Source organism: Cherax quadricarinatus, chromosome 63 (genome assembly GCF_038502225.1).
Source record: "Cherax quadricarinatus isolate ZL_2023a chromosome 63, ASM3850222v1, whole genome shotgun sequence".
NCBI classification, from domain to species: domain Eukaryota; kingdom Metazoa; phylum Arthropoda; class Malacostraca; order Decapoda; family Parastacidae; genus Cherax; species Cherax quadricarinatus.
Window position 1 is genome coordinate 920,572 of NC_091354.1, and position 26,622 is coordinate 947,193.

A 26,622-nucleotide genomic window follows, 5' to 3' on the forward strand; every position below is an offset into this window, starting at 1 on the left:
AAGATCATTATATTTTGGTAAGTGTTGCCAGTGTATTTTTTTTAGGCTATTCTTTGCTATTGATTTCTTGTTTATAGATATTGGTATATAGGTGATACACAAATAACCCGCACATAAAAGAGAGAAGCTTATGACGACGTTTCGGTCTGACTTGGACCATTGACAAAGTCACACTTTGTCAACGGTCCAAGTCGGACCGAAACGTCGTCGTAAGCTTCTCTCTTTTATGTGCGGGTTATTTGTGTATCGTTCCAGTCACGGTATTGTGCCTTTTTGTTATTTATATAGGTGATGCTTCTGTAAAATATTAATTGATGGTTACTTTGAAAAGTACTGTGTATTTATACAAGAAATATTCAGGAACTTATAGGTACAGTAGTGTAGAACGGAGATATATTTTCCCCCACAATAAACATAAGCAGTTACTGTATATCAGTTTCAAGCTTTTTTGATACAATAATTACATATTGACCATATTAAATATCAGGTCTTGGATTTTGCTTTCAATGCACTTACAAAAAAAAAAGATGTATTTTTCATTATACAAAATATTTTACTGATCATGTTTTGTTTTGTTTTTATGATTGGATATAATCTAAATGGTTCCTAGTTGTAATTTTTGATGATAATTTTGATGTAAATCTTAGGACATGAAGATGCTGCCTCAGTTATTTATTAGTAATTGACATTTATACATTGCTGTATCTGGCTTTATTGCCTATAATGCACAAGTTCACCTGTATGATGAGCTTTCTTTATTATTGAAATATTTAATTTCTGCCCTCGTTTGTAAGTTTTTCAATGGAATCTTTCATTTCAGGTGGAATAGGACGTAAGGGTAGTTTCGTAGGGACAGCGCAGTATGTTTCACCAGAAATGTTAGAATCGAAAACGTGTGGGCGGGCATCAGATTTGTGGGCCCTTGGCTGTATCGTCTACCAAATGGTCTCTGGTCTTCCACCCTTTAGATCAAAGTATGTTGAGATTCATGCTTATGTATGATGCAGTGTATGTATGTACCCTTCAATGTGGATGCCTTGATGCTACTGAAGGGCTCTTGTTCGATGGAATTGGGGTTACCCCTCTCCTTAAATCAAACCTGAGTGCCTTCCATTGCCCATGCACTGTATAGCCCCTATGGATTTTGGTGCTTTCCCTGTGAATAAAATTTGGATAATAATAGTAACATACAATATGTAAATATACTGTATTACATTTTGTATATTCTCACAATAACTGAAAATATATAATACTGTAGTAAACCCACTATTAACAAAGATTTAGACCTATTATCATTACACCATGTGACAAGGCCTCTTGAAGTGGCCATATCAAGTAATTTGAGAGATTAGTGTACTGAAAAAACTTGCAATTTACAGGAGTGAATACTACATCTTCCAGAAGATACTCAAACTGCATTATGAATTCCCTGATGGATTCTGTGAAGAAGCTAAGGACTTGGTTCAAAAACTTTTGGTAAAAAACTTAGTTTGTTGAATTTTAAATTATTTTGTTATTCAAATTCAAAAGGAAAGTATAGGAATAATTGAAGAATTTATAATATATCTAATTGTCAGAAAGAATTAAAGATTTTTTTTCTTTCAACATGTCGGCCGTCTCCTGCTGAGGCAGGGTGACCCAAAAAACTTAGAAACACTTTCACCATCGTTCAACTCTTTCCCCATCTTTTGTACAAAATCACTGTCTTTGTGAATGCGCTCAAATATGGCAGTGTAAATGTCACTCCAAACAGCCAATATCCTAAACCCCTCCTTTAAAGTGCAGGTGTTGTACTTCCCACCCCCAGGACTCAAGCCTGGCTAACAGGTTTCCCTGAATCCCTTCACAAAATATTACCCTGCTCACACTCCAACAGCTTGTCAGGTCCCAAAAACCATTCGTCTCCATTCACTCCTATCTAACATGCTCACACACATATAATGGCTTTTAATTTCAGGAAGAAAATATAAATTTAGAATGAACAGTGATAGTGTGAATGATAATGAAAGTGCTTCTTTTTCAGGTCACCTTACCTCAGTGGGAGATGGTTAGGGTGTTAAGAAATATTGGGAAGAGTAAATAAATATGCATTCTTATAAGAATGAATGACATTCTTGTGTAATTAGTACTCAGGTCCAAACTGCAGTTTTTGCAATTTAAAGTTGAGAGCTGCATCGACTTGACAACAAAACAGTTGTGTGTGGGTAACCCCATTTGTTGCTAAATCCACTTTGGGGCTTCCCATGCAGAAATCTTTTGTACTCTCTATGGCTGAATCAGTACAACTCTGGACTTTCATTTACAAAACTGGCAGTTTGGTCTCTTGCACCCTTTACTTCATCTGTTTTTTCAAGATACACTTGGCTAGATTCTCGTTCATTTTTTCTTTTGTTTAGAAAGGAAGGGAATTGATTTTTATTGGTGGATGCAGTGATAACATTTCTCTTGATAGCACTACAGTACATTTATTATTCCTGCAATGTTCTGCCATATTCATATCTTAGTCTTCTGTAATTTCATGGTTAGCTGTAGGTGCAAACCACAAAAACTTTGGGAACCTATTTAGTTATTGGTCTAGCTGTGTAATCTGGAGAGTCATAGTAGAATTGACATTTTTAATCTCAGTCTTATTTGATATGGCATGCAACTTCTTGTTCACCTCATCCTTTTCTCTTTTTCTCTGTATGGCAGACCCTTGAGAAAAATGCAGGCATATCCATCCCAATTAACTTAGATTTTATAATTGTGATGGTGTCTTATTTATTCTTTTACTCTTTCATTTTATTTCATAAGTTTTGATTGTGATTCTATATATATTTGTTACCTACATCACTTTGGTATATATTCATTTTTGGATTTTGAGAATGCTAAAGATCTTGCAAGAGTTTTGGAGATGTTGGAAGAATTTTTATAGTTTGCCAGTATTTATTTTCACTGCATCTTATGCTGTGTGTTAAGAGTATGATGTAGAACCATTTTATTTTGACAGGTGGTTGAAGCAGATCAGAGATTGGGGGCTCAAGACAGAGAGGGTTATCCTAGCATAAGAAACCACCCTCTTTTTGCTGGCCTAGATTTTGACTCTTTACATGAGATGACACCTCCAAAAATTGAACCCTTTATGCCACATGTTGGCAATGAGGTAGGCGGAATGATCTCTCAGTTTATTAATTTTATCAGTTTGAGGGATCAGAACCCACTAAAGAAAGAATTAAAGGATCAGAACCCCCTTAATTCCCTACAGTCTATTAGTAGGTAATTAAAACCCTTAAAGTGACTGCATTTGGTTGAGTAAAGCCTTAAATGATTTATTTGTCTTTTACAGAATTTGACATAGTTTCGTGTAAGACCACAAAACTCACTGTAACAAGCTCCTATTATTTTTCCTAAGCACTCTTGAAAAGCTTTTGTCAGCATTTTTCTTGTTTCTGGAGGATGTAATGATTTGAATGTATATAAAAAAATTACTAAAGGGCATGTATACAGTATTATCTCTCTTGTCACTCAGGTCGAATGGGAATTTAAAAATCAGCCTGGATTGGGACCAATTGAGATGAAATTAATACTTGGGCTCGATGATTTCAAAGATGAGGAAGGGAAAACTAAGAATTGCAAGACTGGTGACAATGAAGCCTCCAAGAAAACAGGTTTTTCATGAAATTTTTGTTTCTGAGCTACTACATATTAAGGCAATTCTTTATTTTTGCTCAGAGTTTGTGCCCTTTCCTGGAAATTATTCCCATCTCCCCTTTGTTAAGAATCTCTGGTATAAAGCATCTTGGTAAAATTATTGTAGATGCAGTAATGAGCTTCATCTCTTAGATAACCTCCTTGTGTTTATGTTTATCTTGTTGATGTTTAGAACTAAATTCAAATATCTGTGGGGAGAGAAGTTGCTTGGAAACAGAAGTACTTGATTTGTGACCTGTTCAAATCCTGTGGATCATATTCTGTGAGCACCCACAGTGTGCATCTAAGGACGTTTTCTGCTCTCTGATTGGTTCGTCAAGTGATGTGGCAAACTGTGTAGCTTCTTTTGTGGATAGAGACACTTGAGTTCAGTTTAAGAAACGTTTCACACTGAGTGGTTTCAACACTTCTGGTGAAGTCACTGTAGATAAATGGTTCAGAGAACTAACAAGTTGATGAATTAGATGCATGTGCAACACTTGGTTATCTTTATTGAGAAGAATAAAGATACCTAAGTGTTGCACATGTTTTTGATGAAGTTACTCGTTTGAAAATGCTTCCTTTAATAAGTGTCCTGAACTGTAAGTTAATGTCTTTATTCACATGTTGCTGGCATCACCATACCCTTTACAGTCATGTACTGTTCTGTGAAGTGCAGTACTGCTCTTTGCTGAATTTGACATTTAACATTTCAAAATGCAATTAGACAGCCTAGCATGGTTTCCCCTTGAAATTATTCTTCAGAAAAAACTCAGGGCTCATTCTCCATTGGGAGCTCTCGTTATCCAGAAATTATAACTATTTGTATGTGTGTTTCAGTATGTGTTTTTTGTAAATGTATGATGTTTATTGATGGTAGTATGGATGTAGTACATTAAAATTAAAATTAATTAAAATTAGTTATAATGTGTTAATTTGTAATGTGCTTAATCGTAATGTATAGAGCCAAATTATGTCCTAAATTGTAATGCACCTAATTATAACATATATATATATGTCTTTTAATGTTATATTTTCTTACATTTTATGCATCAAACATTCTTATGTATAATATTTACAGTGAAAAGGAACATTGCTGATGTTAGTCAAGAGGAATATATACTAAGACTTGCTGCTCAAGAACGTGGGAACAAGTGGCACAAATTTGTGGAAGGCAACCTTATTCTCAAGCAAGGTCTCATGGATAAGCGAAAGGTATGCAAGCTGTCTGTCTGTTCTCTGTCATGGGTCTTAGGGCAACCATGACCATGGTCCAGTGTCAGACCAAGTCTCCAGGTTGATGACTAGTTTTCATTTCTCCTCCACAGCCATATAGATCAGATTCTGTTTATTGGTCATCAGACAGTGATTCAACTGATTCACTCAAGTCGTACCCAGATGGGAGAGCATTGGGGTTATTGTTAATTTTATAAGTGCATCTTTTAAGGGAAAGGGGGCTTGCTGGTAGTGGAAGGAATTGAAGGTACATTCCCTTGGATTGAAACCAATTTCTTTAGATTCCCAACAGGCTTAGTGCTTCCCATGACAAATTTAATTGTGCAAGTATATTGATAAATTGCAAGGTTTATGGATGTTTCATTGTCAAGAATGGTAAGCAACAAATATTGTATATTGTATAATACAGGATTCTAGTATAATGGTTCAAATTAAGGAATATTTTAATAATTTTCTTAACTCCATGGGAAAGTGGAGAAGAATCCTTCCTCTGTAAGCCATGCATGATGCAAGAGGCAACTGAAAGTTTGGACACGTGCAACATCTGGATATCTTTATTGTAGACATTTCGCCATCCAGTGGAGGAGATTCTCCTTCACCACGATGCTGTGAACACTATCTCCAAGGCTGAGGGACTGATTACCTCATCTTTTGTATATAGGACTGCTGTCTTCTAATTATGTCCTAGAATCTGTATTGATAAAGCCACTGGATGGCGAAACATCTACAATAAAGATATCCAGATGTTGCACATGTGTCTAAACTTTCATATTGTCGGTATTTTATACCTTTCTTGCACAAGAGGCAACTATAATGCTGGGAACAGGGGGCTAGTAACCCAAAAAAAGAAAAACTTTGGTTTTTCTTTTTAGGTCACCCTGTCCTCGTGGGATATTACCGGTTTGTTGAAAAAAAAAACGAAAACTTTCTTCTTTTTTGGGTCACCATGCCTCTTTGTTTCTTATACATGAAGAGAATTGTTTGAAAGATTTTCTACACAGCTTTTTTAATTAGAGCACTAATTTTCAGACATTATTTTGATTATTAAAATTGGATCTCATATCCTTGTCTATGAAGTGGCTACCTTGCTTGACTTGTATTACAGTTTATTATCTTCAAAAGTTTCTTGGTTATCATAAATTGGGGCTTATACTTTTATTTTATAAATATGTAATAACTTTCTTCAGTCACATTTTCCGTAAAACAACATAAGTATTAATGTTGTACCTAACCAATAATTTCTGTTGGATTGGATCTTCTTTATAACCTTGTATCAGTCAGTCCCTTGAAGGGAGGTATGTGCCTTGGTGCTAGTGAAGGGCTCTTGATCAAGGGAATTGAAGTTATCTTCCACCACCTTGGATCAAATTTGCCCCCTGTTCCTCAGACACTATTACCTTGATGGGTTTAGCACTTCTATGCAATGTAATGAATCCATCTGTCTTTTTTTATCAGTTATGTTTGCTTTCAGGGTCTGTTTCCAAGGAGACGGATGTTTCTTCTGACAACTGGGCCACACCTTTATTATGCTGACCCTGTGAACATGGTACTGAAGGGTCAGATTCCTTGGTGTCCCTCCATCTGGCCTGAAGCTAAGAACTTTAAGACATTTTTCGTCCATACAGTAATTACAACTGGTTTTTTTTTTTTCTCTCTCAACAAGTCAACCGTCTCCCACCGAGGCAGGGTGACCCAAAAAGAAAAAAAAAATCCCCAAAAAGAAAATACTTTCATCATCATTCAACACTTTCACCTCACTCACATATAATCACTATTTTTGCAGAGGTGCTCAGAACACAACAGTTTAGAAGCATATACATATAAACATACACAACATATCCCTCCAAACTGCTAATATCCCAAAACCCCTCCTTTAGAGTGCAGGCATTGTACTTCCCATTTCCAGGACTCAAGTCCGGCTATATAAAAATAACCCGTTTCCCTGAATCCCTTCACTAAATATTACCCTGCTCACACTCCAACAGATCGTCATGTCCCAAATACCATCCGTCTCCATTCACTCCTATCGAACACGCTCGTGCACGCCTGCTGGAAGTCCAAGCCCCTCGCCCACAAAACTTCCCTTACCCCTTCCTTCCAACCTTTTCGAGGACGACTCCTACCCCGCCTTCTTTATCCTATAGATTTAAATGCTCTCCATGTCATTCTACTTTGATCCATTCTCTCTAAATGACCAAACCACCTCAACAACCCCTCTTCAGCCCTCTGACTAATACTTTTATTAACTCCACATCTTCTCCTAATTTCCACACTCCGAATTTTCTGCATAATATTTACACCACACATTGCCCTTAGACAGGACATCTCCACTGCCTCCAACCGCCTCCTCGCTGCTGCATTCACAACCCAAGCTTCACACCCATATAAGAGTGTTGGTACTACTATACTTTCATACATTCCCTTCTTTGCCTCCATAGATAACGTTTTTTGACTCCACATATACCTCAACGCACCACTCACCTTTTTTCCTTCATCAATTCTATGATTAACCTCATCCTTCATAAATCCATCCACTGACACGTCAACTCCCAAGTATCTGAAAATATTAACTTCTTCCATACTCTTCCTCCCCAATTTGATATCCAATTTTTCTTTATCTAAATCATTTGATACCCTCATCACCTTACTCTTTTCTATGTTCACTTTCAATTTTCTACCTTTACATGCACTCCCAAACTCATCCACTAACCTTTGCAATTTTTCTTTAGAATCTCCCATAAGCACAGTATCATCAGCAAAAAGTAACTGTGTCAATTCCCATTTTGTATTTGATTCCCCATAATTTAACCCCTCCCCTCTCCCAAACACCCTAGCATACTTCTTTTATGACCCCATCTATAAATATATTAAACAACCATGGTGACATATACACGTCCCTGTTTAAGACCTACTGTTACCGGGAAGTAATCTCCCTCTCTTCTACACACCCTAACCTGAGCCTCACTATCCTCATAAAAACTCTTTACAGCATTTAGTAACTTACCACCTATTCCATATACTTGCAACATCTGCCACATTGCTCCCCTATCCACTCTATCATATGCCTTTTCTAAATCCATAAATGCAATAAAAACTTCCCTACCTTTATCTAAATACTGTTCACATATATGCTTCAATGTAAACACTTGATCTACACATCCCCTACCCACTCTGAAACCTCCTTGCTCATCCGCAATCCTACTTTCTGTCTTGCCTCTAATTCTTTCAATAATAATGCTACCGTACACTTTTCCTGGTATACTCAATAAACTTATTCCTCTATAATTTTTACAATCTCTTTTGTCCCCCTTCCCTTTATGTAAAGGGACTATACATGCTCTCCGCCAGTCCCTAGGTACCTTCCCCTCTTTCATACATTTATTAAACAAAAGTAACAACCACTCCAACACTATATCCCCCCCTGCTTTTAACATTTCTATCATGATCCCATCAGTTCAGCTGCTTTACCCCCTTTCATTCTCCGTCATGCCTCACGTACCTCCCCCACACTTACATTCTGCTCTTCTTCACTCCTAAAAGATGATATACCTCCCTGGCCAGTGCTTGAAATTACCGCCTTCCTTTCTTCCGCAACATTTAGAAGTTCCTCAAAATATTCTCACCATCTACCTAATACCTCCCTCTCCCCATCTACTAACTCCCCTACTCTGTTTTTAACTGACAAATCCATACGTTCCCTAGGCTTTCTTAACTTGTTTAACTCACTCCAAAATTTTTTCTTTTCATTAAAATTTCTTGACAGTGCCTCTCCCACTCTATCATCTGCTCTCCTTTTGCAGTCTCTCACCACTCTCTTCACCTTTCTTTTACTCTCCATATACTCTGCTCTTCTTATAACACTTCTGCTATGTAAAAACCTCTCATAAGCTAACTTTTTCTCTTTTATCACACTCTTTACTTCATCATTCCACCAATCACTCCTCTTTCCTCCTGCCCCCACCCTCCTATAACCACAAACTTCTGCCCCACATTCTAATACTGCATTTTTAAAACTCGTCCAACCCTCTTCAACCCCCCACTACTCATCTTTGCACTAGCCCACCTTTCTGCCAATAGTCGCTTATATCTCACCCGAACTTCCTCCTCCCTTAGTTTATACACTTTCACTTCCCTCCTACTTGTTGTTGCTACCTTCCTCTTGTCCCATCTACCTCTTACTCTAACTGTAGCTATAACTAAATAATGGTCCGATATATCAGTTGCCTCTCTATAAACATGTACATCCTGGAGCCTGCCCATTAACCTTTTATCCACCAATACATAATCTAACAAACTACTTTCAAACTGCTACATTGTACCTTGTACAGTGGACCCCCGCTTAACGATCACCTCCAAATGCGACCAATTATGTAAGTGCGTTTGTACGTGTATGTTTGGGGGTCTGAAATGGACTAATCTACTTCACAATATTCCTTATGGGAAAAAATTCGGTCAGTACTGGCACCTGAACGTACTACTGGAATGAAAAAAGTTCGTTAACCGGGGGTCCACTGTATATTTATTTATCCTCTTTTTCATAAAATATGTATTACTTATTACCAAATCTCTTTCTACACATAGCTCAATTAAAGGCTCCCCATTTACATTTACCCCTGGCACCCCAAATTTACCTACTACTCCCTCCACAACATTTTTACCCACTTTAGCATTGAAATCCCCAACCACAAGTATACTCTCACACTTGGTTCAAAACTCCCCACGCATTCACTCAACATTTCCCAAAATCTCTCTCTCTCCTCTACACTTCTGTCTTCTCCAGGTGCATATACACTTACTGTAACCCACTTTTCACATCCAACCTTTATTTTACTCCACATAATCCTTGAATTAATACATTTATAGTCCCTCTTTTCCTGCCATATCTTAGGAGTCTGTGGAGACAAAGAACTTTGTCCTTGGAGGGAAAGAGGGGAATGTATGAGAGTATAGTTTTACCAATGCTCTTATATGGGTGTGAAGCATGGGTGATGAATGTTGCAGCGAGGAGAAGGCTGGAGGCAGTGGAGATGTCATGTCTGAGGGCAATGTGTGGTGTGAATATAATGCAGAGAATTCGTAGTTTGGAAGTTAGGAGGAGGTGCGGGATTACCAAAACTGTTGTCCAGAGGGCTGAGGAAGGGTTGTTGAGGTGGTTCGGACATGTAGAGAGAATGGAGCGAAACAGAGTGACTTCAAGAGTGTATCAGTCTGTAGTGGAAGGAAGGCGGGGTAGGGGTCAGCCTAGGAAAGGTTGGAGGGAGGGGGTAAAGGAGGTTTTGTGTGCGAGGGGCTTGGACTTCCAGCAGGCGTGCATGAGCATGTTTGATAGGAGTGAATGGAGACAAATGGTTTTTAATACTTGACGTGCTGTTGGAGTGTGAGCAAAGTTACATTTATGAAGGGGTTCAGGGAAACCGGCAGGCCGGACTTGAGTCCTGGAGATGGGAAGTACAGCGCCTGCACTCTGAAGGAGGGGTGTTAATGTTGCAGTTTAAACTGTAGTGTAAAGCACCCTTCTGGCAAGACAGTGATGGAGTGAATGATGGTGAAAGTTTTTCTTTTTCGGGCCACCCTGCCTTGGTGGGAATCGGCCAGTGTGATAATAAATAAATAAAAAAATCATATCCTTCAACATTATTGCTACTCCTTCTTTAGCTCTAACTCTATTTGAAACCCCTGACCTAATCCCATTTATTCCTCTCCACTGAAACTCTCCCACCCCCTTCAGCTTTGTTTCACTTAAAGCCAGGACATCCAGCTTCTTCTCATTCATAACATCCACAATCTTCTCTTTCTTATCATTTGCACAACATCCACGCACATTCCGACTTCCCACTTTGACAATTTTCTTCTTATTCTTTTTAGTAATCTTTACAGCATTTTAGTTGACTTTTACAACACGCATGGCTTACAGAGGAAAGATTCTTATTCCACTTCCCCATGGATATAAAAGGAAAAGTAATAAGACCAAGAACTATGAAGATAAAATCAAAGAAAACTCAGATGAGTGTGTATAAACAAACGTGTACATGTATGTGTAGTGTGACATAAGTGTAAGTAGAAGTAGCAAGACATACCTGTAATCTTGCATATTTATGAAACAGTCAAAAAAAAAAGCACCAGTAATCCTACCATCATGTAAAACAATTACAGGCTTTTGTTTTACATTCACCTGGCAGGATGGTAGTACCTCCCTGGTTAGCTGGTTACTTAGGTTCTGAGGTAGGGGTTACAGTGTCTACATGGAGGGGTGAGGATGTTGCTCTTGGAGGGTCATTTGAACTGTGCTGGCAAGATGGATTGAATGAATAATGGTGAAGAGATTTCCTCTTTTATTTTGGGTTACCCTACCTCTAGAAGATGACTGGTGGGTAAAAAAAAAGTTACATAAATTTCAACTCAGTGACCAGTTATTTAAAATACTCTAAATGATAAATTTTTAAATGAAAAAATGTGCAGATTATTTGTGTTGTGTAAGATTCTTATTACTGCATTCGTCGTGGGAAATCACATGTCACAGGTCTGTGTCATAAGATGACCCACTCAGTGTTAATAGGTTTATTTTTGTTTCTGTTTTATAGTTTATTAACACATCGGCCAATTCCCACCAAGGCAGGGTGTCCCGAAAAAGAAAAACTTTCATCATCATTCACTCCATCACTATCTTGCCAAAAGGGTGCTTTACACTACAGTTTAAACTGCAACATTAACACCCCTCCTTCAGAGTGCAGGCACTGTACTTCCCATCTCCAGGACTCAAGTCCGGCCTGCCGGTTTCCCTGAGTTCCTTCATAAATATTACTTTGTTCACACTCCAACAGCACGTCAAGTTTAAATGAATTGACTTAACGTAAACTCTCAGTTTAACGGACTAACAGGAGAGAGGAGGTAGCCAGTAATAATGATTGTAGTGGCTACAGATTAGATTGTTGTGCTGTGATTTAGTTGATCCGGTGGATTTTGTCCCATATTTTTGAAATCCGTTAAATTGAGGGTTTACTATAATTAATAAATATTTAAATAGCTAAGAATAAAATAATAATTATATTTTTTTTCTCTTACAGCCTAACCGAACATATTATCTGGAGGAACCAGAGGGTTATGCTCTAAAATGGTGTGAAGCCATAAAAGAGGTCAAGAAATTTTATTACCCAGAGAGAACAACGTGATTCTTAGTCCTGACTTAAGAAACTGCATTCAGGACCAGCAGCCACACATTGGGAATATGTTATATAATCAAGTACTCAAGTGATCTAGGAATTAGTCAAGGGTCTCGTAGAATGTACTGGTGGATGGAGAAGGTATTACAGTATATATATATATGATAGCGTATTTAAGTTTACATAGTCAGAGCAGGACTCCAGACAGCCGCAACACTCACTCCCAGCTGATCCTTTGCCTAAGCCAGTGGTTCTCATGGTAGGATTTCTAGTAATCACTTAGACTTTTAGCTAACATAATTTTTTTCAATTCCCATCACAGCTGAATAATGCAGGAAACTCCAGATAATTTTTAGCATTTGTTCATCTCAAGGATGTTATAATAATGTACAGTTCGTGCAATTATTTTACAATTGTTTTTAGTATTGTACATGGTTCTAGAGATAGTATATTATATGTGGATAAACTATATAGTCTTGTGCAGTGACTGTACAATGTTCTAAACATAGTGTATTATATATGGAGAAACTGTATAGTCTTGTGCAGTGTTGAATGCAGTCATTTTAAATATTTTTATCTCTAAATTGCATATGCTGATAATTTTTTTTTTTTGTTAATTTTAGGCAGTGCTTGTGCATAATGCTGAAAATAAGTCCCTTCATTGTTCATTTTATGTAATTTTATTGCAGACGTCTGTTTGCCATTCATTAATTCATGGTAATCTGATTGTCTGAATAAATACGATGTCAGTGTATAAAGTAAATGGAACTAGTTACTGTGCTTATTTAATCAGCTTCCTTCCTTGCTTTTGGCATACATAAATTCCACATCAGTTAAATGCACTGGCCTGGAGTTTTACAACTCACTTGCCATGGGCTCTAACCCCAATTGTACCATGGTTTGACATCAAGTTTATAAAGTTTTATTTGTAGTGAGTTCCTTCAGTTTATGCTTACGGAGTCTTTTGGAATACTTCGTATGCCTCATCTTTCTGGTTTACTGCCTCTTTACTTTTTTCTCCCACCTTGGGAAGACTCCATGGTAAAAAGTCTGCACATTTCCCATTCATGCTTTCTCCTCCTTGATCATTTCCAGTTTGGTTAATGCTACTACTCTGTATTCCCTTGATTAGAAAACTTCCAAAAGGGTGGAATCCTTTTTTATTTTTTCTGATTGTCTGATCCAAGGGTGACTACAACTGTTGTCATCCATGTTGCTACAATGTTTGTCTTGGCTTCTGTTGTAATTTCAGACTCACAAAATGGATAGCAAACAATTCATCCTTGCATTCATTCCTGATTATGTGACAGCAAACACAAAATGGTTGTCTTCTGCTATGTTCCTGGCCAGGTTGAAGTTTAGGGCAATGAATTTATGGTTGCCATATTCTGATAATTTTCTGGTAGAAGCACAGTGCTTGACAGTGTCATTGATGTGTATTACCGGTTAATAAGATGTTTTCCACGAAAGCAAAATTGAGTTTCTGGTCTTTCTTTCTGTAGAGAAGAGATGCGAGTGGTAGACACGTATGTGCTCTGTGATTTCAGAGCATTGGACATTGAAGTCATACAGCTATGAAAAGTGACAGTAATATTGTGAATAGTTGCACCATCATTTGTGAAATAATCTGCAAGGATTTTGTGTACACCTGCAGTGGAAAAATTATAAAGCATATTGATACTTCCAATTTAACTTTCAGCTCTGAAACTCATTGTCATTACTCTCAAAGGTGTTGCTGTACAAGGCATTGTGTCTGTGTTGAAAATTAGAATTGATAATACAAGATGAAATAAAGCCACTGTAAAATTGGCATTATCAGTATAAAAATCAAACTAAACCAAATTGGCGAAGTGTAGAAAACAAAATTTTAACATAAATTACAAGGGAATGCTCGCTGCAACCACCCATATCTAAGGCTTAAAAAAAAAATAGTCGGGGCAGAAGGCATCGCACTCAAGAGGTCACAAACTTCTTGCAAGTCAAATCAATCCATTTGACCTACGATCTGGCATCCACAGCCTGTCACATAGGCCAGCACAATCCTTGTCAAGCCTACTTCTGCTACAAAATATAAAAAAAAGTTAAATTATTGAACAACAGCATTAATAAATATAGAAAAACAGTTATATCCATACCACCTAATGCAAAGAGACTTTTTATGTAAACACTAGTTTGCAACAATTGTTAGTATTAAAGGCATGTTCTGTAAGCAATGATAGGTTTTCATTTCAGTATAAACCTCCATAAGAATTAAACATAGAGCTGAGAAGTGTTAAATTATCTGTAATATTTCATAACAGGGGAAATATGGCTTTAAAATTGCAAAAACTGTTAAATACTTTAAGAAGTCTCACACAAGGCAAAAACCTGTGGAATATACAGAGAAGGAATCCACTGGAGGCTTGGCCCAGGGCCAGGCTGCGGAAGTAGGAGAACTCTCACGACAGGTCGTAGGTAAATTATGCTGGTATTGACACAGCCTGGTTGACCAGGCAATCAACAGAGAAGGTGGCTTCAAATGGGGCTCCTGGGGTAGAGGTCCTGGAAACCAGCCACAAAAAAACAGGTAGCCCATAAATCACTGTCAATCATGGGAAGTGATAAATTAGCTTATTAGTCACATAAGACTCTCGACTAATGTAGTCATCTGCTGCACCTATTATTCTCTACAGTTTGCCTATAGAGGATAAGAGGTGCATTAAACCCTTTCAGGTTTAATGCTTTCAATAGTAATAATAATCAATTCATCCCACACAAGCAGTTGTACATCTTCCTCAGTATGTATATGGTATAACAGCAGCACTGAGTGGTGTTGAAAATGTTGTTTCCTGAAGGTAAACTCACAATTAAGTCAGGATTATGGTATTTTTATGGTACATATTTTCATTTGCTGAGCATAAAGCTAATTAAGTTTCCTATGTGTACAAGAAAAATACATGAGTTACCATAGTTTTATAATGGAAATAAGCTGATTTGTAGATCACACCCTTGAATAGGAGTGCCTTGATGCTGGTAACAGCCTCTTGATCCAAGGAATTGGAGCTTTTCTCCTCTTCCTTGGATAGAACCTGATTACCTCTCATTCTCCAGGCACTATGTAACCCCTATGGGTTTAGTGCTTCCCCATTAATTTTATCATAATAGTACTGTATAATCCTATGGGTTTAGTGCTCCCCCATGATTATAATAATAATTATCATAATAGTTAACATTGGCATATGTAAAACCTTTGAAAATGCCAAATTAAAGATCACTGTCAAGGTTTCTATTATTAGTAAAAAACTTTGTTTTGCAAGGATTTTACATTATTATTATAATGGGGAAGCACTCAACCTGTAAGATTATACAGTGCCTGTGGGGGAGGGGATATGGGGGGTATTCAGGCTAAATTCAGGAAACTGGAGCACAGATCCAATTCTCTAGATCAAGAGTTCTTCACCAGTGTCAAGGAACCTCCCTTGAGGGTCAAGGATTTTACAATGTTTGAGAGTGGAAAAATTAATAAATACCAGTACATGTTTGTAGGTTAAATTTACCTGACAAGCTTTTAGTGTTTCTGTAGTGTACTCTTAGCTCAGTGGTAGTACATCGGCTCACAACCAAAATATCTAGGTTCAATTCTGGGCAAATCGATTTAAGTACAAGTCTTCTTACACTTACTGCCCCTGCTCACCTAGCAGTGAAGTACCTGGAAGAGAGCAGTTGTGGGTATCATCCTGGGAAAGAGAACCAAATGTGCTCAGTAGAAATGAGCTATATTGATTAGACTCCTTGGGCTATCCTGAGTTAACAGCCCTCTAGGTCTAATAATCCGAAGGGGTTTGCTGTGTTTAAAGATAATACTATGATGGATCGTTACAAATAAGAAAAGGGATATGTTGGTTTAGCCTCGGTGGGAGACAGCCGACTTGTTAAAAGGAAAAAAAAAAAATTGTTTACACTGCTTGCACTCTGAAGGAGGAGTGTTAATGTTGCAGTTTTACACCTGTAGTGTAAGCTCGCCTCTGGCAAGACAGTGATAGACTGAATGATGATGAAAGATTTTCTTTTTCGGACCACCCTACCTTGGTGGGAAACAGCCGATATGTCAATAAAAATAAATATTGTGCGTGTAGTCGTCATTCTTCAATATTTTCTTAACTGTTCTGTACTTGCTGCTCACCGAAAATTAAACATCTGATGGGCATATGCAGTTATTTTTAGATATTTTGGTGTACTGTACTACGAACAGTAGCTTGACTTATTTTTACCTAGAACCCTTCATTATTATTATAATTAAAATCAAGTGCTAAACCCACAGGGTTTAGCTCTTGGTGTGTTGAAGGGTTCAGCACTGCTAGAACTCGACACACCATCAAAGAGCTCCCATTGAAGAGTTCGTTTCTATTACCATACGCAAGTCATGCATAAAGTGTAGAATGCTACAACTGTTACTTTTTGTAAATATGGTCAAACCTTTGGTAGAGTAAAAGAAACAAAAGGTTGATGCTTTATTTACATGTTTGTTAACAAAATTCCATCTGCTTTTTTAAACATTTTATGGTATTTGGCTTTACTTATTTGTTCTTTTGCCTTCTCCTTTCTTTGGTTTAGCTTTTCCACGCAGAATTCTTAGTCTTCTTATCTCTTCCTTGAAGTCTTGGTGTTCATCTCGATACAGTCCATACTGAAAATAAATTTTTGAACTATTAAATCTACTAGTAAATTTATAAGCAGTACTTCTCGCCCCAAGTACTCGCTTCTAGCTAATCTTTTTAGTGAATACCTTGCTCACACTCCAATAGCAAATCAAATCCCAAAAACCACTAACCACCACTTGCTTCAATCTAATATGCTCAAATATGACTGCTGAATGCTCAAGCCACTACCAGTCAAAACCTCCTTTACTCCCTTCAGCTCTACCTGAGACAGCCTCTACCCATGCTATTTACATCCAGGATTTATACAGTCTTATACTTTACCTGTTCTCTTTTATCCTATAAACTATCAAACTATTGCAACACCTCTTCTACATCTGAATTACATCTTCATACCTCCACACTGCCTTCTAATTTTTGTTTATGGCCTGATTGAGCATAATATAGATGCCAAGAGCCTGGAACATATCTACAGCAAATAACAGGGGATACCTGTATTCATTCATTTAAAATTTGCATAACATACCTTTCTAAGAAGAGACATTAAAAGATGAGTTTCATTATGACGAGGATAGTAGTCTGTGATTTCAGGTCGTAGGTCTAGGGGTTTCTCACTGAATATTTTTACTACACGCATTGACCTAGAAAAAATATTTATTATAGAGCTTTAAAATGTCATAAAAGTTAAGCCATAATATTATTTAGCTATTTTTACCTCAAGAAAAGTGAACATGAAGAAAGCAGCCATTTGCTTATATTCAAAGTTAAATGTTGAGTGAATGCGTGGGGAGTTTTGAATCAAGTGTGAGAGTAATGGTGGTTGGGGATTTCAATGCTAAAGTGGGTAAAAATGTTATAGAGGGAGTAGTAGGTAAATTTGGGATGCCAGGGGTGAATGTAAATGGGGAGCCTTTAATTGAGCTATGTGTAGAAAGAAATTTGGTAATAAGTAATACATATTTTATGAAAAAGAAGATAAATAAATATACAAGGTATGATGTAGCACGTAATGAAAGTAGTTTGTTAGATTATGTATTGGTGGATAAAAGGTTGATGGGTAGGCTCCAGGATGTACATGTTTATAGAGGGGCAACTGATATATCGGATCATTATTTAGTTGTAGCTACAGTTAGAGTAAGAGGTAGATGGGAAAAGAGGAAGGTGGCAACAACAAGTAAGAGGGAGGTGAAAGTGTATAAACTAAGGGAGGAGGAAGTTCGGGCGAGATATAAGCGACTATTGGCAGAAAGGTGGGCTAGTGCAAAGATGAGTAGTGGGGGGGATGAAGAGGGTTGGAATAGTTTTAAAAATGCAGTATTAGAATGTGGGGCAGAAGTTTGTGGTTATAGGAGGGTGGGGGCAGGAGGAAAGAGGAGTGATTGGTGGAATGATGAAGTAAAGGGTGTGATAAAAGAGAAAAAGGTAGCTTACGAGAGGTTTTTACAAAGCAGAAGTGTTATAAGAAGAGCCGAGTATATGGAGAGTAAAAGAAAGGTGAAGAGAGTGGTGAGAGAGTGCAAAAGGAGAGCAGATGAAAGAGTGGGAGAGGCACTGTCAAGAAATTTTAATGAAAATAAGAAAAAATTTTGGAGCGAGTTAAACAAGTTAAGAAAGCCTAGGGAAAGTATGGATTTGTCAGTTAAAAACAGAGTAGGGGAGTTAGTAGATGGGGAGAGGGAGGTATTAGGTAGATGGAGAGAATATTTTGAGGAACTTTTAAATGTTGAGGAAGAAAGGGAGGCGGTAATTTCATGCACTGGCCAGGGAGGTATACCATCTTTTAGGAGTGAAGAAGAGCAGAATGTAAGTGTGGTGGAGGTATGTGAGGCATTACGTAGAATGAAAGGGGGTAAAGCAGCTGGAACTGATGGGATCATGACAGAAATGTTAATAAAAGCAGGGGGGGATATAGTGTTGGAGTGGTTGGTACTTTTGTTTAATAAATGTATGAAAGAGGGGAAGGTACCTAGGGATTGGCGGAGAGCATGTATAGTCCCTTTATATAAAGGGAAAGGGGACAAAAGAGATTGTAAAAATTATAGAGGAATAAGTTTACTGAGTATACTGTAAATCTGTAGGGGAAGGAAGGAGGGGTAGGGGTCGTCCTCGAAAGGGTTGGAAAGAGGGGGTAAAGGAGGTTTTGTGGGCTAGGGGCTTGGGTTTCCAGCAAGCGTGCATGAGCGTGTTAGATAGGAGTGAATGGAGGCGAATGATACTTGGGACCTGACGATCTGTTGGAGTGTGAGCAGGGTAATATTTAGTGAAGGGATTCAGGGAAACCGGTTATGTTCATATAGTCGGACTTGAGTCCTGGAAATGGGAAGTACAATGCCTGCACTTTAAAGGAGGGGTTTGGGATATTGGCGGTTTGGAGGGATATGTTGTGTATCTTTATACGTATATGCTTCTAAACTGTTATATTCTGAGCACCTCTGCAAAAGCAGTGATAATGTGTGAGTGTGGTGAAAGTGTTGAATGATGATGAAAGTATTTTCTTTTTGGGGATTTTCTTTCTTTTTTGGGTCACCCTGCCTCGGTGGGAGACGGCCGACTTGTTGAGAAAAAACAAAAAAAAAAACAAATCATCTACTCACAATGGAAAATAGCTTAAACAAGATTTTACAAATATTCTTATAGTCTGTCATCTCTTGAAACACAATTCTGTATTTTCTACTAATTTTTTATTGCTCTAAATTCACAGTCATGCTTAAATTAATATTACCCACTGACAAACATTTTAACACATGCAAAGGCACTAAAAAAAATTGAACCCAACTACAAAACAGCAACACTAAGCAACTTGAACAGACATTATTAAAAACAAAAGTAGCACTGTATGATCCTTACTGAGTGTTTTTCTTATGAAAATAATGATACTAAAATAGATTATGTATAAGCAAAGCAAATTTTGGAAATAAATATGTAGTTGGTAAGAAAGTATTAAATGATGCATTGAAGGTAAAAGCCTCAGTAACATAAGACTTTTTTTTTTTTGGGGGGGGGGGGGGGGGGGGGGGAGACAACTTTGACACATGGGAAATTCAAGGCTTTACCAATAAAATGGATGACACCAAAACTCGCACAAGGTCCTGCAAAAAGCACTTACGGAGAGTCAGTTGTTCTAACAACCTCCCCAAAGATGTGATTGCTGAGGCGGTTCATTCTCTTGGCATAATTGGTCGTGTTTGCTGTTATCCTTGCATACTTATATAATCCAGATGCAACTGGTAACTTTGATGCCATCCTTTATGCTCTGATACCTTGTTTACCTTGAAATAAACAATTTAAAATTATTAATTATTAAAGAGCAATTAAGCCTAATATTAATAAAAAAAATTAGAAGCAATAATGATAACATGGCTTATTACTGTCACACAATGTACAGCAGGGCACCACAAACTCTGGATTTTCAAAAACTTGCAAACCAAGCCAAAAATACTAGGAAAATAAGAAAACAAGGCTTCCAAGATTCACCACATACATCATTATTTCTTTGTAATGTGTATTTAGATCATATGCTTAGATTTTGTGAATATGGTTGTTTGATGAATAAGTGCTGTGGTTATCTTTTAAAACTGAAAAGAAATTCTTAAGGGTAGAAACTGTCTATATACTTATACAGCCTAAAACATAATTCAAGAATAAATTTCAAAATTTCAAAAAGCAAAAAAGTTACAGTGTGTAAGGGTAGAAAGTTGAAAGTGAACACAGAAAAAAGTAAGGTGATGAGGGTATCAAATGATTTAGATAAAGAAAACTTGGATATCAAATTGGAGAGGTGTATGGAAGAAGTGAATGTTTTCAGATATTTGGGAGTTGACATGTCAGCGGATGGATGTATGAAGGATGAGGTTAACCATAGAACTGATGAAGGAAAAGAGGCGAGTGGTGCATTGAGGTACATGTATATGTGGACACAAAAAACAATATCTATGGAGGCAAAGAAGGGAATGTATGAAAGTAAAGTGGTACCAACACTTTTATATGGGTGTGAAGCTTGGGTTGTAAATGCTGCAGTGAGGAGGCAGTTGGAGGCAGTGGAGATGTCCTGTCTAAGGGCAATGTGTGGTGTGAATATTATGCAGAAAATTCGGAGTGTGGAAATTAGGAGAAGGTGTGGAGTTAATAAAAGTATTAGTCAGAGGGCTGAAGAGGGGTTGTTGAGGTGGTTTGGTCATTTAGAGAGAATGGATCAAAGCAGAATGACATGGAAAGCATATAAATCTGTAGGGGAAGGAAGGCGGGGTAGGGGTCGTCCTCAAAAAGGTTGGAGGGAGGGGGTAAAGGAGGTTTTGTGGGCGAGGGGCTTGGACTTCCAGCAAGCGTGCGTGAGCGTGTTAGATAGGAGTGAATGGGGATGAATGGTACTTGGGACCTGACGATCTGTTGGAGTGTGAGCAGGGTAATATTTAGTGAAGGGATTTAGGGAAACTGGTTATTTTTATATAGCCGGACTTGAGTACTGGAAATGGGAAGTACAATGCCTGCACTTTAAAGGAGGGGTTTGGGATATTGGCAGTTTGGAGGAATATGTTGTGTATCTTTATAGTACGTATATGCTTCTAAACTGTTGTGTTCTGAGCACCTCTGCAAAAACAGTGATTATGTAAGAGTGAGGTGAAAGTGTTGAATGATCAAAGTATTTTCTTTTTGGGGATTTTCTTTCTTTTTGGGTCACCCTGCAGCGGTGGGAGACGGCCAACTTGTTAAAAAAAAAAAAATCCTCATTACTTAGTGGGATACTGTGCCCTCTAACTACTATGTGAAGTTTATTTTGTTGAAAGTGCCTTGGATGATTGGTATTACTAAGATTTTAAATGGCAGTAGAAATAGACCATAATTTAAAATATTTACATCAACAGTTATAAAAAATCATTATACAATAAGGTATACAGCAATTCTAATACAACAACCTGAGAATTACACAGTACAGAATATGGCATTTTTAAATACATACACTAAAAAAATTGTTTGTGGATGTTTGACTGGAAGGGGCTAGTACAATGTAAAGAATTTATTTGAATTATTCAGCTGAAGAATTAGTAACCAAGGACAAACCAGGAAAGTCAACTGTGTCCCTTATTTACACTTGGGGCTTCATGATTCTTGTACCCAGAATGACCCAAAACAGGTACCAACTTACTGCTAGGTGAACAGGGACAGCAGGTGTATGGTGATTAACACCCAGGCACCTACTTACTACTAAGTCAACTGGTGTAAGAAAATACTACGTCCGTTTTCAATCCCGGGTTTGAGCCCAGGACCTTCAGTTGTAAGCTGATGGTGCTGCCACCTGATCCAAATTCAAATTCAAATTCAAAGTTTATTCTCTATAAAGATTACAATGTTGAATTTACAGAATTTGGTTGTTGTGTGGTTTACATGTAGTTAAATAATAATGATTACAGAGTGTACCACTAGAACGCCTAGCATGGCTAGGCATTTCGGGCAGACTTAGTTTAATTCTTTATTTTAAAATATTACAAATTATGAGGTAAGTTGGTATTATGGCTAAGTGACTAAATACTAGTTTGTGAGTTTAGCAATGTGAATGCTTTTGTTTTGGCACAGTACAGGAAACAAACACCTTGGTACTTATATACTGCTAGCCTAAAAGGGCAGCAGATGTAAGGACACATGACCAATATGTCCATTTTTCCTCAGGATCAAACCTGGGGCCTTCAGTTTGGAACCAAAGTTAAGATAAGATTTTGTTGAGACTTTTTAACCCGGAGGGTTAGCCACCCAGGATAAGATAAGATAAGATTTCGTTTGGATTTTTAACCCCAAAGGGTTAGCCATCCAGGATAACCCAAGAAAGTCAGTGTGTCATTGAGGACTGTCTAACTTATTTCCATTGGGCTCCTCAATCTTGTCCACTAGAATGCGACCCACACCAGTCGACTAACACCCAGGTACCTATTTGCTGCTAGGTGAACAGGACAATAGGTGTAAGGAAACGTGTCGAAATGCTTCCACCCGCCGGGAATCGAACCCGGGCCCTCCGTGTGTGAAGCGGGAGCTTTAGCCACCAGGTCACCGGGCCTGACGAAAGTCAGTGCATCATCGAGGACTTTTTGATTTCCTTTGGGGTTCTGCTACAGAGTTGGGTTTTCTTGACGCTTGAAGCATTATCTCATTTTACCCAGAGAGCTGAAAAAATCAGATGTTTAAGTTTTGGTAAGCAAACAAGAAAAAAAAACCCAGCGTTCTTAAAACCCATAGAAATACAAAGGCCCTGGTGCCCAGGGCAGAACACTATGTCTCCTCCAAAACCGGACTAAAACTGATAAAAATATCCTATAAAGCACTAAACCTTTCGGGGTTATAGAACTCCTGGGAGATATGAGGCAATTGGGTTCAATTCTAGGAAGGACCCCAATGGAAAACCAAGGACCCCAATGGAAACCAAGGATCCCCAATGGAAAACCAAGGACCCCAATGGAAACCAAGGACCCCCAATGGAAAACCAAGGACCCCCAATGGAAAACCAAAGACCCCCAATGGAAAACCAAAGACCCCCAATGGAAACCAAGGACCCCAATGGAAACCAAAGACCCCAATGAAAACAAGTCACTTAAGCTTTTGGGGGTTACCCTAAGTAATTTACACATATTACTATGCATAATAATTGTATACACGTGCACCTGTACCTAAATAAACTTACTTATAACTGGTGAAGCAAAAACCAGCGTCAATATTGTTTTGGGAGTTAAGGGTTGCAACAGCGCGAGGAGCCGCCAGCACACTACCGCCCGAACCCCTGATAAGTCACTTTATTCAGGTATACACTACTAAGTAAGTCAGTAATTTTATTCAGGTAAACACAAATACAGTTACATGGATTATCATATATAGCAGCATATGTGTAGAGAGCCTAGGTTAACCCAGAAAAGTCAAAGTGATTTATTTCCATTGGTGTCCTTTCTTAATACTTGTAAGTTTGGTTATTTTTGTATAAGTCATCTGACCGAAGCCTTCCACTGGCTTACCCCTCCACCCTTTTAAAAAATAAAGTTTTATTTAAGTAAGTTTATTCAGGTACAGGTACAAATAAATACAGTTACATAAATTATCATACATATCAGCATATGACCCAATCAAACTTTGTTATTTTTTAATTACATTACCTAACAGAATACTCCATTCTACTGAATGCTCAGCAACGCAGTAAATGACCATATGACCTGTCTTTGTAATACTCATTTGTGCTAAATTGTTATCTGTTTACAATAATGTTTTTACCCCTGAATATATCATTGCTTAGTTAATCTTAAGTTAATTTTAAGCTGCCCATAATGCTCTGCATACAAGGGGCTTTGGCATGTTGCACTTTAATAACTGTATTCCTTTGTACTTCTCTATATCATGCTCAAATAAATAAATAAATAAATAAATAAATAAATAAATAAATATGTAGATTTCATAGAATAACCCCCCCCCCAAAAAAAAAAATCAGTGACTTATTTCCAGTGGGGGTCCTTATTCCCATAGAGGTCCCTAGTTTTACCTACAGTATACCTGGAGAGGGTTTCAGGGGTCAACGCCCTTGCGGCCTGGTCTGTGACCAGGCCTCGTGGTGGCTCAGGACCTGATCAACCAGGCTGTTACTGCTGGCTGCACGTAAACCTACGTACGAGTTACAGCTCAGTTTGTCAAGTATTGACTTTAGGTGTCAGTCCAGCTCCCTCTTGAAGACAGCCAGACGTCTATTGGTAATCCCCCTTATGTATGCTGGTAGGCAGTTGAATACTTTTGGGCAAAACGAGGTGTTTCGGCCTGAATTTGTAATAGGAACCCGTGCTAATGTCTCCTGCTGAAGAATATAGACAAGAAATTTGCAGGACCTCAAGAATTATGTGTGGATGGCGAAATAAGATATGCAGACGTAACTCACAAGGAAGTGCATTTAGACTTAGATGGCAAGTGTAGGGTCTAGATGTTAGGCAGGTGTTGGGGTGTGATCCATCTACAATAACTGAATGGTAAGTGGTAATACGAAGTTCTTTTCTAATAATACCATTGGATTATATGTATTGTACTAATAATTATACTTTTGTGGACCCAGCAAGCAAGCCTAATCCTATACAGTCTACCTAATTGTAATTTTACCAGAGTAACTAGTTTTAATATTATAATTATTAATTTAATGTCAGGTCTAGCTTTTTGTGAAAGCTGTGGAAAATTGCATTTATCTGTATGTATAATTATGTACATAACAGTAAATGAACATAGATAATTATTATTTATCAGTTAAACAAGTAGGAATTTGGGACACCTAGGTCGCAAAAATGTCCCCCTTCGATACCTACCACTGTCATATCCACAAGTTGCTCTGGACCTATTAATTAAATGAATTATACATCAGGAATTCTCGTAAATATATAAATTTGTGGACTGTATATTAAAAAATGATTATATATAAATTCACATATACATAACAAAAGGAAAATATATCTTAATATCACTCACCAATTTGACTGGATATTAAGTTGTATCATGCTCAGAAAAACCTCACTAACTAAATTTATGAAAACACTGGCCAGAATTATACACAAATCTAGAGAGCTTATCTGAGGTTCCTGGAGCTGTCTTGTCCAGTCGTCTGATATCTCAAGTTATGCAGGAATGCACATCCAACAATTTCGCCTCCTATTTGAGAGGTGTCAACACAATTTTAACCTCTAGAGCACGAAAAATTCTTCCCATTACATTAACGTTGTATCCAATTCAAAACCAAGATGGCGAGTGTCGTCTGCGCAGACGCAGGCTTTCCGTTTTTTATGACATAAATATTATTAAATACAGTATGGCCATCTATTTACATATAAATACTGAATTTCTTGAAAATATATACAGTATTTTCCACAAAAGCGAGGAAGTGGGCAGTCGGCGGAGTTGCAGTTCAATGACTTACTGTGACTCAAGTCTCACTTACCTCAACCAAATTACTTGCACTTAATAATTCAGGTAATGCCCTGTAAGCCTACTGCAGGTGATTTGCTAATAATACAATAATATTTTTTCAAAAAATTAAGCCTTTGGTCCTTCGAACCGGATATGTAATTAGTGAATATTTAATGATTTGTTTTTCACACTATGTATAATAATTATATTCATGTGGACCTATACCTAAATAAACTTACTGACTTGCTTAAGGTGAACAAAGTTCCACGTATTTCTCCTGAGACACACATCAGTAAGAGGGTCATTAAGGCTGCCTCTCACTTATTCATCACCGGTCAAGAGTATAACCTTAATTCCTAAAATAGGGACCAAGTAAGTTTGTTCAGGTATACACAAATACAGTTACATAAATCAAAGTGACTTATTTCCTTTGGGGTCCTTTAATACCTTATTATTATACTGTAAAGGAGATATTTTTTATAATTATACTATAAAGGGGATATACTAGGATTAAGGTAAAATGAGTTATTTTTATTTACGTGTGTGTTAGCTATAAAGATAAAAAATCAATGTCCTCCTTTTCTGTCACTACGTTCATTAGGCACATTTAGGCTCTCTTCTTGAACTGGTTCATGCTATGACTAGCTTTGGAAATATGGTATACAGTCGTAGCTGACATCAGTGACATACTATATAGAAAGCCACTTGTTATGCAGAACATTTCCAGCAAATAAGGTCAATTTTGTCCCAGGATGCGACCCACACCAGTCGACTAACTCCCAGGTACCCATTTTATTGATGGGTGAACATAGACAACCGATTTAAGGAAACGCGCCCAATATTTCAACCCTCGCCGGGAATCAAACCCGGACACTCAGCGTGTGAAGCGAGAACTTCACGAGGGTCATTAAGACTGCCTGTCAGTAAGTAAGTTTATTCAGCTATACCCAAATACAGTTATATAGATTATCATATATAGCAGCATATGTGTAAAAACCCTAGGACAACCCAAA

General features: G+C 37.7%; 2 protein-coding genes across 3 annotated transcripts in view; one reads left to right on the forward strand and one right to left on the reverse strand.

Annotated features, from left to right (window-relative positions):
• Pdk1 (Phosphoinositide-dependent kinase 1) overlaps positions 1-12,841 on the forward strand; it is a 47,526-nt gene extending 34,685 nt beyond the window's left edge. The window contains exons 9-15 of one of the 2 annotated variants that reach the window (XM_070098542.1): positions 821-974; positions 1,380-1,476; positions 2,990-3,142; positions 3,509-3,647; positions 4,751-4,884; positions 6,377-6,529; positions 11,970-12,841. In XM_070098542.1, coding sequence (XP_069954643.1) covers positions 821-974; positions 1,380-1,476; positions 2,990-3,142; positions 3,509-3,647; positions 4,751-4,884; positions 6,377-6,529; positions 11,970-12,074 — 935 coding nt within the window. In that variant the 3' untranslated portion in view covers positions 12,075-12,841. The remainder of the gene's footprint in view (positions 1-820; positions 975-1,379; positions 1,477-2,989; positions 3,143-3,508; positions 3,648-4,750; positions 4,885-6,376; positions 6,530-11,969) is intronic. The other variant, XM_070098543.1, reaches the window with a different exon arrangement.
• Positions 12,842-16,542: 3,701 nt separating this feature from the next.
• Positions 16,543-23,494, reverse strand: mRpS33 (mitochondrial ribosomal protein S33). The gene is made up of 4 exons (XM_053790385.2): positions 23,370-23,494; positions 19,809-19,971; positions 17,229-17,343; positions 16,543-16,731 (listed from the first exon to the last, which is right to left on the reverse strand). The coding sequence occupies exons 2-4, from the start codon at positions 19,943-19,945 to the stop codon at positions 16,618-16,620; spliced, it is 366 nt and encodes a 121-aa protein (XP_053646360.1). The 5' UTR covers positions 19,946-19,971; positions 23,370-23,494; the 3' UTR covers positions 16,543-16,617.
• Positions 23,495-26,622: the final 3,128 nt, after the last annotated feature.